The sequence below is a fragment of the Bactrocera neohumeralis genome, chromosome 2, assembly GCF_024586455.1.
Source record: "Bactrocera neohumeralis isolate Rockhampton chromosome 2, APGP_CSIRO_Bneo_wtdbg2-racon-allhic-juicebox.fasta_v2, whole genome shotgun sequence".
Classification (NCBI taxonomy): Eukaryota; Metazoa; Arthropoda; class Insecta; order Diptera; family Tephritidae; genus Bactrocera; species Bactrocera neohumeralis.
Window position 1 is genome coordinate 14,137,329 of NC_065919.1, and position 15,133 is coordinate 14,152,461.

At 37.1% G+C, this 15,133-nt stretch overlaps 1 protein-coding gene across 1 annotated transcript; it reads left to right on the top strand.

Annotated features, from left to right (window-relative positions):
• The first annotated feature begins 631 nt into the window (after positions 1–631).
• Positions 632–9,986, top strand: LOC126762487 (box A-binding factor). The gene is given in 6 exon segments (XM_050479267.1): positions 632–1,141; positions 6,444–6,704; positions 6,707–7,387; positions 7,860–8,006; positions 8,217–8,540; positions 8,543–9,986. Coding segments are annotated over 6 exon segments (2,931 nt in total). The 3' UTR covers positions 9,551–9,986.
• Positions 9,987–15,133: the final 5,147 nt, after the last annotated feature.

Sequence of the window (15,133 nt, forward strand, 5' to 3'; positions counted from 1 at the left end):
TTTAAAATACATTTTCCGAAAAGGTGGCAACCTTTTTCAAACATATTTCCATCAATCGTATCCTAAACTTTTTAGTTTGACAATGCTATTGTGATATGGATTTCACTTATTCTTTTTAACTAATAGTTGGCACCACTTCTCAAACTTTTTTTTAAACAATAAAGTTTCAGATCATTCGTTTTTTAAGCCTTAACAACTCTTTGAACATCCCATGCCTTTATTTGTTACAGTTTGCTGTGTAAAATTTTTCAATGAAAATACAAAACGAGAATCTGTAACGGTTCTTTTATAATCTTTCTTTATTGCATAGCAAGTAAAAATTGTACAAAAAAAAGCTTCATAAATAAATATAAAATATAAAATTAAATAATATTTCATAGTTCTTTTTCATTTAAAAATAAATTAAATTTAAGACCAAACCCAATTTATAACACAATTTGACTTTCTCCTTTTCACTTCTTTGCAGAACCTAAATAATTTACAACAACTACTCCGAATTTCACCACACTTTCAACAACAACAACAACGAAACGCATCACTAACTAACTAAGTTGAACACAAAACACCGCACACTTCGCAACGCCGGCACTGCAGCGTCCACGCGCCTGCGCAGCGCCACGTCAAGCGCTAAATGATTGGCACGGATGAGATGTCATCCACTGGCATGGATATAAGTGAAACATTTCGCGCGGAGGAGCTGACTAAAACGGATTTTTTCGATTTCGTCTCGGCGCCCGATATGGGCATTGGTATCGGTGTCGGCGCAGATGTGGTCGACATCGGTATGGGTGTGGGCAGTCTGCATGCGGGCAGCATAAGCACCGGCACACACCAGCACCATCAGCAGCACCAACAGCAGCAGCAACAACAGCATACGCATCATCAGCAGCACAGTCACCAGCAGCAACAACAGCAACAGCAGCAGCATGCGCACCATCAACAACAGCAACAACAACACAGTCATGAGCAAAGCAATAACTTAGCCGGCAGCATGCCACACGATGGTGGCGGTGGCACCAGCAGTGGGAGTGGATGTGTTGGCGGACGTGTTGGCACTCCGGGTAACGGCAGCAGTTGCATAGATGGCTCGGATGGTAACAGTAATGGCAACAGTAGTGATCCCACATTGCAGGGCTATGAGGTGAGCGAAATGTTCATTGATAACCAATTGAAATGGTGTTGGAAATTTCTTTTAGTTTTTTACGAATACAGCATATACAACTGTAATTAACACAAGCTGGTTAGTAAGTTGGCTCAATACTGAGTCTATTTAGTTGCCAAAGTACTATTTTTTGGTGATTTCAAACACAGTCTCCTTAGAATATAATTTTTTAACGAGCTTCTGTAATGTTTGTGACAAAAAAATATATCATTTTAATTTGGATTTTTTTACTGGTCTAACCGCAACTAGGCGCTGTCTTTTAATTCATCGCTTCATCTAATGCGATATTCGCAGTTCCCCATGTGCATCATGTGCATCTTCCGCAGAATCTATCTCTCGAACACTCCTAAGGCCGGCTAATCAGATGTCTCTATCGTTTATGCCGCTGCTCCATATAGCAGGACGGGAATAATGAGTGACTTATAGAGTTTAATCTTTGCTAATTGAGAGAGGACTTTCCTTTTCAATCAAGTCAGCTTAGTCTGAAGTAGCACCTGTTGGCAAGAGTTATCCTGCGTTGGATCCAAAGATATACGAAATTATCTACTACGTCGAAGTTATGGCTATCGACAGTGACGTGGGAGCCAAGTCGCGAGTGTGGCGATGTTGAGGAGATTTATCACACGGTAGCTGGCGCAAATTTTGGGGTCTTCCCTTTTGTAGATTGGGCAGAGCGCACTTAAATTCCAATCGTCGGGCATGCTTTTGTCCGACCATATTCTACAAAGAAGCTGATGCATGTTCCTTATCAGTTTTTCGCCGCCGTGTTTGAATAGCTCTGATGGCAATACCCCGCTCCCGCCTGTTTGTGGTTCTTCAGACGGGTACTTGCTCAGCGAACTTCTTCATGGTCGGGCAATGGAACCTCTGCTCTATCGTCATCGAGTGGGGAATTGGCTTCATTATCTCCTATCTCTCTTATAATAAAAAGATAAAGACGTAGGTGAAACACAGATTACCAAAAGGATGAGTATCAGCTGACCGATCGGATAGTGCTCTAGCAACTGATGATTGAATGAGGAACCGAGTCCCAAAGAGTGTATCAGCCGATTGATTAATCCGTGATCTAAAAAGTGATGATCAAATAATATAATAATAATGTAATATGATCAAATGAATAGTAGAGTACCAAAACGAGAAATATCGGCTGATCGATCAGTTAGTGATCAGTGAATTAAAAAGTGATGATCAAAGTAGTAATAGGTACATAATCAAAGAAATGGATAACAGCTGATTGATCAGTCTGTGATCTAAAAAAATAATTATCAAATGAGTTAAGAAATGAATATCAGCCGATCGATCACTCCGTAATATAAAAACTGATAATCAAATTATGAACAAGGAGCCATCCATACTCATATAGGAATACAATATACAAAAACTAGCCCACTAACAAAGGCAACGGCAAAAATATAGTTTATATGCCTATATTATTTATATTTCTTGACCTAAAAGAAAACTTAACCTCCATAAAGCGACCAAACCTGATTTCAATGAGTTCAACAAAGATTATGATGTTTTCACAGTCAACCAAAAAACAGACAAAAAAAGCATAGATATATAAATAATTTTGCATTGCAACAACAATAAACCAGTGTTGCTGTCATGTCAGTTGTCGACTTTAAATACCGAAATAATACAAATTCAACACAAACAACAAAAATAAAGCAAAAGATTGCGCGTAAAACGACAGCCGAGAAAATTGAGGGAACAAAATCAAAATGCAACAACAAAAGCAACTAGAGGGCAGTACTAACCACAACAGCAGCAGCCAAAGCAACACTTACAATGCAGTAGTAACGACGAGACAGTAGCCGAAATAAAATGAAAAAAACAAAATCCGAACGAATAGATAAAAGAAAGGCAGTGGACTAGAAAAATCGATTGGCACTCAGTGCGAGTGGACTCGTAGCGCTCGATGCTTGATAGGCCAGGCTAACAATGTACTGGCTGCTACCAAAATGTGGCTACTGTTGTTGCTGCTGCTGCCAGCGCTATAGCTGCAGCCGCTTGGCAGTTGTTGTTCTGCATGTTGCACCTACAGACATCCTGTTGCAAACATATGCGATACTCGTAAAATTTAGTAAATTTCCAATGTAGACAATGCTTGTTATTGCTCTGTTAGACACAAGTGACTGCGGGCGGGTGCAACTCAAATGCACCACAACAAAAACACACACAAGAAATGCAAAGTAAAATGCGAAAAGCAAAAAGCAAAAGACTAGAACGAGTAACTGAAAGGTGAGCGCACAGACGAATTAGGTGAAGTGCCATAAATGCCACAAACAGCAACAACAACAACAACATGCGCACATACAGCACGTACATATATGCGACAGTTTGCACGTGTGTGAGTTTGCGGTGTAGGTGTGGTGAGTATGCCTAAGTGTATCAAGTTGCAACACATGCAACAATAGCCTTGGAGGGCATAGCCAAAAATTGACATGGCACGTGCTGCATGCAACAGCACTATATGCACTTGGTGAACTTGCAACCACACTTGCAACAGCGAGCAACACTCGCTATCCACAACGATGTGGGGCACGAGCCAAACAACAGCTGGCTGACTTAGCTGGCTACCGCATGTTGCATTTGCCACGACTTATTCGGGCTGCTGGCTGCTTTCACAGCGCATATAGGCGACGGTGGCAAGCGTGCAGTCAAATGGACAGTTAGCCAGTCTGATAGTCAGCCTGCCGGCTCAAGTAGTCAGCCAGTTGGTCTGATGGCACAGTAGCCGAGCGGCCGCAGCGGCAGCGGCAGCTTCATTGTTGCGCATTTTGTGGCATTTGAATGCGCAGTTGGCGCGGTCATAGAAAGTGCAAACATATGCGCCAACTGCACTTGAGCGCGCGCGTGTGTGTATGTGTGTTTGAGTGGTGCGGTGAGTGTGTGTGTGTGCGGTGCTTAAGCGCCTGAAATATTAAATTGCTTTTAGCAAAGAAAAAGTTCGAAAGTCTTTTCGTTTTACAGCTACGAATTTGTATTGAGTTTTCTTTATGTTTCTTCTTCTTTTTGCTATTTTTTGCATTTTGCATTAGCCAAACAAAGGACTTAAGCAGCAAACTTGTTGCCGCCTTTATATTTGACTTATGCTTTTTTCACATTTTTCCTGCTCATTGTTTCATTTTCGGATTTTGTTTACATATATTTTTTTGTTAATCAACTCCAGACAATACATAGCATGTGTTAGTTACAACAGTTAGGTTATGTAAACGCATACAGAGAAATCACTAATTTGTGCGCTTTTAGCGGAAAACTCTACTTTAGCAACTGGTTTTCTTATGCTAATCGACGATTTCGTTTCATTTAAAAGAAAATTTAAGCAAAAACACAATAAAAAATTGGCAACTTGGACTACACTGAAGCTAGTACATCCTTCACAGTTGCAGTTTTCCTACATAAAAGGGAGTAAAAAGACCTCTATGTTGATATTGAGCAATCAGTTTATATGAGAGCTATATGCTATAGTCGGCTGATCTATACAATGGCTTCGGAGATTGTAGTATTGCTTTAAATAACAATCTGTGCCGAATTTCGTATAGATATCTTGTCAAATAAGAAAGTGTTCAATACAGGCACTTGATTTTGATTTACCAGTTTGTATGGCAGATATAGCATATTGTGATCTCATCTGAATCATATTTTCACAAATTGTAGCATTACTTTGGGCAATGATCTGTACCAAACTTCGAGAATATATCTTATCAAATAAAAAAGTTTTTCATACAAGAACTCAATTTTTATCAGTCAGTTTGTATGACAGCTATATGCTATGGCAGGTCGATCTGAACAATATGTTTTGAGATTATAGCCTTTCCCCTGGTAATATTCTGTACGAAGTTTCGCAAAGATATGAAATCAAATAAAACAGTTTTTCAAACAAGAACTTGATTTTTTTCGATCAGTTTATTTGTATAGACATATGAGCAGCTTCTTAGACAGAAAAAAACCTGAGCAAAATTTCAAGTCGAGTTTTCAAAAACTTGGTGTAAAATATGTTTTGGTAAGATCAAAGGGTGCCAAAACTTACTCATACTACAAATTCTACTCAACACAAAACTAATCAAAAAAGGACTCCAATATGAACTCTATTTATAGTAAGGGGAAGCATCGAAATCCTAAATGCACGAATTTACGCCGCTTAACCTAACCTACTTCTAACACAAAACTCTCCCACAGAACCATCGGTTAAGTATTTCTTGGTCAGAAGAAGAATCTGATACAACTAAAATTTTTCAATCTGAAATCACCTAAAACATGATTGTGCAGACTTTTAATAATTTAAGTGTAAATATAGCAATAGAGCTGGAGACAAATATTAATTTTCTTCAACATGAGCCTTAGTCTCGCCAATTTCCTCATCATTGTCACAGTACTTTTTTACCGCAAGCATTCACTTGAGCCTGAAAACAAGAGAAACCCTATGAAGGCCAAATTCCAAAAATACTGAAGAAGCTGAAGCAATTCGAAGCGCAAATCTTGCGATCTTGCCATCGTTTTCATTGAGGCACTTTGTTTAGAGCTTTCGAATACAAAAAAAATCATTAAGAATATGTTCAACACTATCCTCCGATATCTATCCATCTAATGTCCATAAACAACTGATTTTGTGCTCATTTCTAATAATTTAGAGAAAGTTTACGGAGGTAGGTTTCGTTGCTTCAAAGAGGGCGATTTTTGTATTAACAACCGTCCGCGTGAAGGAAAGTCAAAAACCTTTGAAGATGGTGCATTGGGAGCGTTACTCGATGAGGATTGGAAGTCATTCGCTAAACCATTTCAAAGCGACTAAATGTGCTGGGAATGTTTTAGAAACAATGAACATGGGTTCCTTAATATCTATGAGAGACACGAAAAAGTGATCCCGTTGCATGACAAAGTTTCACTATCTCGTTATCAAGCCTGTTAAAGCTTACCTGTAAACGCTTAAACGAGAAATCGTACCATAGCCTCTATATTCCCCAGATATTGCACCGTCCGATTGTTATTCGTCCCGTTCGATGGCAAATGGTCTGTCTCAGAAGCAATTCCACTCACAAGACGGCAATGAAAAATGGCTTGATTCTTGAATAACATTGCAAAATGATAGTTTTACTGAAATGGGAATCGAGCTTTACCAAAAAAATTGGAAAAAGTTGTCAGCGAAACTTCAAATAATTAATTTATAACAATTTCTTTAGAATTCAATTGCATTTTCATTAAAAAAAAATCGTGAACTTAATTGCGCCCCTAACACTGAAGTCCTGTCTTTAATTTCATGCTTTTTCCTCCCATTTAGTTCTGGCACGCCGACAAGGATCCCACTAGTCGTCTGGATGCCACCATTTTTGAGGACCTCGACCGCTATTGTTGGCAACAACAGGCTGTTGTGAACGCCGCGGCATCGCCTGTGCCCACAACGGCCGCCACACACCAGCATCGCGCCACACCCGCTAACAGCTTACAGCATTCCTCGCATCTGCATAGCCCAGCATCGCCAAATCAAACGCATCCGCATCAACAACAACAACATCTACATCATCAGTCACCGCATCAGCATATGCACACACACAGCAGCAGCAACAACAACAACACCAACAGTCAGCCGCCATCCATCACACGCAACGACAAATGTCGCTCAACAATAGCAGTTCCTGTGCACAACAAAGCGCCACACAAGTTGCCAACAACAATGCAACAAGCAATAATACTTCACTGAGCCACAACCACAGCAACAACAACAATAATAATAATAATAATAGCAGCAACAGTAACGGCAATGCCAGTATGACGGTGGATAACAGCGACGGCCAAATCTACACAATCACAGTATTAAATGGCAATGAGTCATGGCTGAAGCGTGAGCCCGAGGATGCCGCTGCGCAACTGTCCAACACACTGGATCTGGACAGTTTGCTGGGTAGCTTTCCGGGTTATATCAAATCCGAGTATCCCTATGATGAGAGTCCGGCTGGTTATGGCACGACGGAGGGCAGCGGCAGGGATGGCAATATGACTGGTGATATGGTGAATGGGCTGGGAATGGGCGCGAATGCGGCGACAGGACTGCATGGTGGCAATAGTGGGAGTGGTGTGAATAGTCAGCGTTTGCCTTCACTGGTGACGGCCATCTCGTTGGCAGGCGGTGTTGGTGGCATGGGCGGTGTCGGCAGTCCGTCGCAGTTGGCACAATTTCAAAACAACAACAACGACTGGCATATGGCGGATCACAATGCAGAGCAGGTGAGAAAAAACCTACATGTTCATTTGTATTTTTGTAGAAGCTAGCGAAACCGGTTAAAGTTTAGGTTAAGTTTTGCAATTTTTGCTTCGCTGATATATGTATGTACCTTTGAAGTGGAGTGAAGCTGATAGTCAGCATTTCATGGAAAATCTAACGACTCTTCAATAAAACTCAGCAATTTTTATCCATCAAAAAGAAGAGGAGGGCCTAGTCGTACGCCCTCTTAATTAATTTGGTGTTAGGGTACCTTTCGACAACTCACAGACTTCCATTTTTCTAGTACTCAATATATTTGCTTGAACTCTATAGGTGCTTTTCGACTTGACAATACATTTTCAGGGATTAGAAATGAATTTATATCAAGAACTGACTCCAAATTCCATAGTGTAGCAAACTTTGGCGAAGGTCAAATCTAAACGCTGGCAATTTTTTATGAACAATTGATCAATACATTCTTTCTTATCACTTTAGAACTCAGCTGAGTCCTTGCTGCGTAGCGCTTTGCAGGGTAAGGGTTATTCCAAAGGCATACACATGCAAAACGGCATTTCATTGCTGCCCTCCTCACCCACAGTCAAAGAAGAGGAAATGCGAAGGCTACTCTTTCCACCAGATGCGGTAAGTAAGCTAACGGAAACTTTGCAACTAGTCATAAAGCGAAATAAAGTAGTGCCTCCTATTTATATTGAAAAACCCGTCTAAATTCTCAAACCCAAATATTCCACCACTAATTTCGCCTACTTAAATATACAAAATTTCATCGTGTTCAAAATTCATCAAAGCTCTTACTTTCCTCTCTCTTTGCGCGCTTCGCTCAACTCTTTACAGGACACACTCTCTTTCGGCGACTCTGCGCTCAGCGCAGCCCAAATGTTTGAGGACACACATGCCTCGCAGCTGGTTGGCAGCCAGCATCCCAATGGCGGTGTCAACAGCGCAGGCGTGTCCAGCCTCATGGTCGACGATATGTTCCTATCACTAGAAAGCGCCTTCAGCGACGACTTCGAGAAGATCAAGCGCATTGCCAATGAAGTGCAGCAATTCTGTTCGCCAACATCGAGTGCCGATTATGGCGCCAGCGACGTGTTGATGCAAATATCGCCAGCAGCTGGCGCTAATGTGGGCGCCACGAGTGTACAGCAGTTGCAGCAGCACAGCAACAACAACAAATGCTTTCACCGGCAACAACGCCAACGAGTATGCCACAACAACAGCAACTATCGCCATTGCCACAAGCGGCTATGCCAGCGCTGCATATGACGGGTCCGCAGTCGGTTGGGCAGCCAGCACCGCGCGTGTTGCATGCACAACAACAGCACGTAGCTGGTGGTAAGGCAAGCGCGGTTAGCAGCAGTAGCGGCACCAGCAGCGGCAGCACTACCAAAGTGACAAAGAAGTACAAGCGCTCCACATCCAGCACGCAACACCACAATAATAACAACAACAACAATCCAAATATAACCAATCACAACAGCAGCACGGGCAGCGGCGGCAGTGCCCAGCCAGCTGGCGGCGCCACAGCAAATAGCGCGAATGGCCCAACCAGCGGCGGCAGCAGCTCGAGCACCAGCAGCAACAGCCCCACCCACTGTAATGGGCAGCGCAAGGAGCGTTCGCTGCACTACTGCTCCATCTGCTCGAAGGGCTTCAAGGACAAGTACTCAGTGAACGTGCACATACGCACACACACCGGCGAGAAGCCCTTCACCTGCTCGCTGTGCGGCAAAAGTTTCCGCCAGAAGGCGCACCTGGCCAAACACTACCAGACGCATATGGCGCAGAAGCATAACGGTGGTTTGGTGAAGAGCGGTGGTGGCAGCGGCGGCGGTGGTGGCGGTGGCAACTCCAGCAAGCATCAGCGTGCGGCAGCGGCAGCAGCAGCGGCAACAGCAGCAGCAGTGGCAGCTGCAGCTTCAGCGCAATCAGCGAGTGGTGGCATGTCGATTGTGCCCAATAGTTGCGCGGGCAGTGTGGTGGCGGCGGCTGTGCATCAACGGCAACTGAATGTGGCAACATCGCTGGGTATGGCCGCGGGTGTGCGTGCGGTAGCCGGCGGTGTGGTGTCCACCGTCTCGGTGGGTGGACCAATGAACGGACCCACGCTAGGCGCTGTGAATGCAAACGTGCTGCCACCAGCGAATGGCCTGCTGGCGAATCGGTAAAAGTATGTACTTATGTATGTGTAGCGCTTTAGAAAATTAATTTGTATTTGTATTTTTCTGTTATTTAAGTAAAAAAATATCTTGTTCCTAATGCTCAATACGAATACTCCTATGCACAAAATCAGCTATTGCCACATATTTGTACAAATGTCACGGCACATATATGTGTACTCACACACTCGTTGCTACTAGTTTCCTTTATTTGTATTACTTTAACTTACTCTTAAAAATATATTTATGCCTTTAGAGAATACTTTTACTCTGCGAAGTGTCTAAATACTTTAATTAGCATCCTATATACTCAGATATGCGCGCTTCACTATGCAAACATACAACTTCTAACTAATCGAATTTACACACACATTCCTATAAATATACTTAAAAGCATATCTACTCATATCTAATTACATAGAAATTAAATTTACTTTTATTTGTTGTCGATTCAAAGCCGTTTGCTCTTTGCTGCAATACAAAAAACAAAAATTAATTGGGTGCAAAGGTATTAAAGAATATAAAAAAAATAAAAAATATTTTTGTGCAAGGTTTTCCCATAAGAGTGATATAATTTCTTAAAAAAACAGTAATTGTTAAGATAATTCAAATGTTTTTTTTTTTTTAGTGTGAAGTACAATCGGACAATTACGTTCCGAAAATAACATCTTTCAAGTGGCATGCACGACTTCTTTTGCAGCAACGAATTCGACGAACCCAATTTTCGAGTACTTTTTCCACTAAAACAAGCCGTATGCAATGAATAGCACGTTCAATATTGACTTCGAAATCCTTGAAGAGAGTCTGTTTTATTGCTAAAGCCCAATGACTTCAAATAACCGCACAAGAAGTAGTCTAATGGTGTTAAATCACAACTGCTTGGAGGTCGATCAATGTCACAATTTCATATTTCATCATTTGCAATAATCAAATCTCCAAACATTTCTCGCAATAATTCGGTTGTTACACGTGATGAGTTGCACGTAACTTCATTTTAGTGAAACCAGATGTTGTCAAAATCAACTTGTTCCAATTGCGGCGATAAAAAGTTTGTTATCATCAATCTAAACCGCTCTCCATTGACAATAAAAGCTTCATTTAAACGCCAACTTCATTTCGAAAGCAGTACGGAACGATCATTCCAACAGACCAAAAACCAGACCAAACTGTTAATGTAGATGAATGTAGTGGTTTTTCATATATAATTTATGGATTTGCTTCGCACCAAAATCGACAGTTTTTTTACTCACCGCACAGCTCAAATGAAAGTGAGCCTCATCGGAGAAGATCATTTTCCTAAAAAAAACGTTATCATTTTCAAGCAGTTCTAAGGCAAAATCAGCAAATTCACAATATTTCCGGTTGTCCAATGGCATCAGTTGTGGAGTGAGAACAATTTTATACGGATGCAAATCCAAACCCTTACCGCCATATTGTTGGTTTGAAACCAATTCTTGAGTACGTCTTGGAATCGACAAATTACGGTCTTCCGCAACACTTGCCTGAACGGCAGCAATATTTTCATTAATTCGAGTGGTTCTTTGTCTTATTAGCACTTGAACATTATGTAAAGAAAATTTATTCCGAAAGTTTTCAACAATTTGACGATTAGCGAGCACAAGTCGGTTGCCGATTATTACGACCATAAAATAGGAAAAGCGCACGAAAAGTTGCAGTTGGGGAACGATCATTTTGATAACAAAATTGAATACGTTGTTCTTGGGTATGTCTTTCCTTGACAGAATTGTTTACTATTGCTTTACTGATTACAATGAAATAAATTACAGATTATCATATAATAAAAAAGGCCACAATGACACATAGAAATTGTATCATCCCTATTGGAAAACTCGTTATTTTTATATTTATAAATTGTAAATTGATCATCACGGAAGAAGTACGGATCAGTGACGCCGTCGGCCGCACAAAACCGTAATTTTTTCGTGATGCAATGGTGACTCATGGAGTACGTACGAATGTACTTCCACAGGAATAAAGAACTTCAAACCATTTTTGTCTTATTTAAAAAGACATTTGTAGCGCTCTTATTGAATAACACTTCATAATACAGCGCTTAAATGTAGGCCAGTTTTGATTTCTAATGCTTTCAGAGAAAACGTGGCCTACATTTAGGATGACAGAGTAAAGAAAATAAAGTGAGAAAGAAGCAATACAAAAGATATTAAGTGTAACAAAAAAACAATTTGATAATAACAAAATGAATTCAAATTAAGAAAATTTAACAACCATTGAAGTTTAGTAAAAAATATTTACCAAAATATTGTTGCTCAAAATTTGTTAATTTTTTACCTCACTAATCAAACTAATAATAGCAAAGCTTTAATACGTTTAATTACAACTGACAGCGTTGTGTTTCACAACAATAAAAGCACAAAAGTTGGCGTTGTGTGACTCTGCATCAATCATCATTGAAATGCCGATTAATCACTGTAACTGAAAATTAATCAATCAATTAAATGTCGATTGTCCATTAACACTTGTCTTTTGTCTAATTCGATTTGCCTAAATCAATTTTAGTCAGTCAGATGAATATTGAGCAATCAAACTAGACAACAAAAATCTGTGAATAAAACAATTTTTCATTATTCGGCAACACAGACTACGCTTTGTCTCAATTTAAATGAAAATCAATACAAACCATACAAATAAATACCAAATTAATAATAAGCAATGATTTCAATATATCTGCAAGTTGGCAACACTTCAAATGGGCAATCAATTAGACGGTGATTAATCAACCGATTGAAAGCGTGCCGATTTAAGGTGCTTTTGTGAATTTTAAAAAAACTCAAAAGACGGCTTTAAAATAAAGGAAACGCAATAAATTTTCAGATTTTTTTAATTATTAAAAGTTTTAAAATATATATAGCTATATATTACGAAAAAAATCCGCTAAAGTAAATAGTTTTGAGTCACTGTTCACCAATAAAATTTGTTAACCATAATCAAGAAATATTTTTTAAATAATTTATTTACTCTTCAAATAATAATTCTTGCAATCAAAGACAACAGTTTTGAATCGACACTTTCTCCACATAAAACGCTGATATTTCATACTCATTTAGGGTATTCACTAACAATAACAACACATAGCAATAAAGCCTTTACAATAAACTACAAAAAAGTTGAAAGTAAGTCTAGCAAAAATAAAATATATGCAGAAAAATATTTTAATTCTCCTAAGCTAATTTAGCAACATAAGCAAATGTGCCAAAATATACAAATTAACCGAGCTACTAAGTGAAAATCTCAACTAAAGCGAAATACATGAAAAATTGGCTTATAAAAGAGGCAGCAAGAAAACAACACTGAAATTTAGAAGCTAAAACAGAAACGAAAATGGCAGAGGAGGCTTTAATTGAAATTAAAATAGCTAACAAAAGAAAATAGAAAGAATAAATAAAAAAAAGAAAGAATATAGAAAGAAAAAAAACATAAAATAATAAGAAAAAAAAATTTACTCGTATCAAATATCATTGCTGTCCAGTAAAAAAGCAATAATTTTTAAGACAATAAAATACATAACAAAAAATCACAAAACGAATGTGATTAAAGGAATATTTTACTGCTTATGTCTTTTAAAAGCAGCCAGTAAAACAAATATTTGCAGCTTAAAAACAATATACATATTGTTTTATATTATCAAAAAATACTACTGAAAAACGTTGTTAAAATGTTATTAGTTAAATGGAGTGTGTTGATAAAGAGAGTAAACAAGAGAACACGAAACGACTAACATTTGGCAGTTTCTAAGTATTGCGCAGCTGATCGATTTGACAGTTAATTTTTTGACAGTTCAATGCTTGGTGGGTTTTAGTTCGTTAGTGACAAAAGAACAGCACAGCTGATTGCTTCGTCCGCTTAATTTTTGATAGCTCAATATTTGACACTTCATAATTTGACCTTCGATTATGTGACATTTAATTTTTTGACAGCTGAATATTTGACACTTCATTATTTGACTATTTGACATTGCACTACTTGATAGCTAATATTTTGAAAAGAGAAACAAACTTTCACCCATATTTCTCGACTGTTTCAAATTTTTAAAAATAGTAAAAATTTAAATTTGGGTATATCAATAGTTTCAAACATAGCCAAGTCTACGATTTTTTTGTTTCTAGACTAGAATACCGACTTAAAATCATTTAGAATTTAATTGTCGCCTGAGAATATATGTATATTGCTTCCGTTTAGCTCAAATATGTATACATATTTTTTTTAATTATACAACCTTTTGAAACAACATGTAGTTAAAATATTTCATTGCTTCATTCGAACATAAATATTCTGTTTGTAATCAACAATCTTTAATAAAAATATTTTTAACTCAGTCAGCGCCGAATATCACATTCTTGACTACCTTTAACACTTTTCCATTATTCCGAAAACCGAAAACCTCAAATGTTGGCGGAAAAATATAAATTTAAATGTTTGCAATACTTACAAGCCATTCGCAAAATATAACTACATTATATACAAAAATGTTTCAATATTTTTTCAAAAATTTTCAAAATTAATTTCGAAAAGTTATTTTTTTACGATATTTATCAAAAATTATCAAAATTAATTTCGGAAAATTAAATCATTTTTTTCAAAAATTTTCAAAATTTATTTTTCAATATTTCTTCAAAACTAAATTTCGAAAAATTAATTACTTTTATCAATATTTTTTCAAAACTTTACAAAAATAATTTTGAATATTTTTTCAAAACTTTCCAAAATTAATTTCGAAAAATTAATAATTTTTTCAATATTTTTTCAAAAAATTTCAAAATTCCTTTCAATATTTTTTCAAAAAGGATCAAAATTAATTTTTCCAAAAATTTTCAAAATTAATTTTTCAATATTTTTTCACAAGTTTTCAGAATTAACTTTTCCTACTTTTTCAACAATTTTCAAAATTTATTTTTCAATATTTTTTCCAAAAATTTTCTAAATTAATTTTTCAATACTTTTTCAAAACGTTTCAATAATTTTCAATATTTTTTCAAAAGTTTTCAGAATTAACTTTTCCTATCTTCAAAATTAATTTTTCCGTATTTTTTCAAAAATGTTTAATATTTTTTCAAAAAGTTTCAAAATTAGTTATGAAAAATTAATTATTTTTTTCAAAAATTTTCAAAATTAATTTTTCAATATTTTTTCAAAACAAATTTTTCAATATTTTTTCAAACATTTTCAATATTTTTTCAAAAGTTTTCAGAATTAGTTTTTCTCTATTTCTTCAAACAATTTCAATTTTTTTTTCAAAAATGTTCAATATTTTTTAAAAAGTCTAAATATTTTTTAAAAAATTATCAAAATTAATTTAGACAAATTAATAAATTTGTTTAATACGTTTTCAAAAATTTTCGAAATTAATTGTTCAATATTTTTAAAAAGATTTACAATATTTTTTCAAAATTTTTCAAAACTAATTTCGAAAAATTAATTAATTTTTCCAAAACTTTTCAAAACTAATTTTGAATATTTTTTCAAACATTCAAACAACTTCAATATCTTATCAAAAACACTCAAAATTAATTTATTTTTTTTAATATTTTTTCAAGAATTTTCAAAATTAATCTT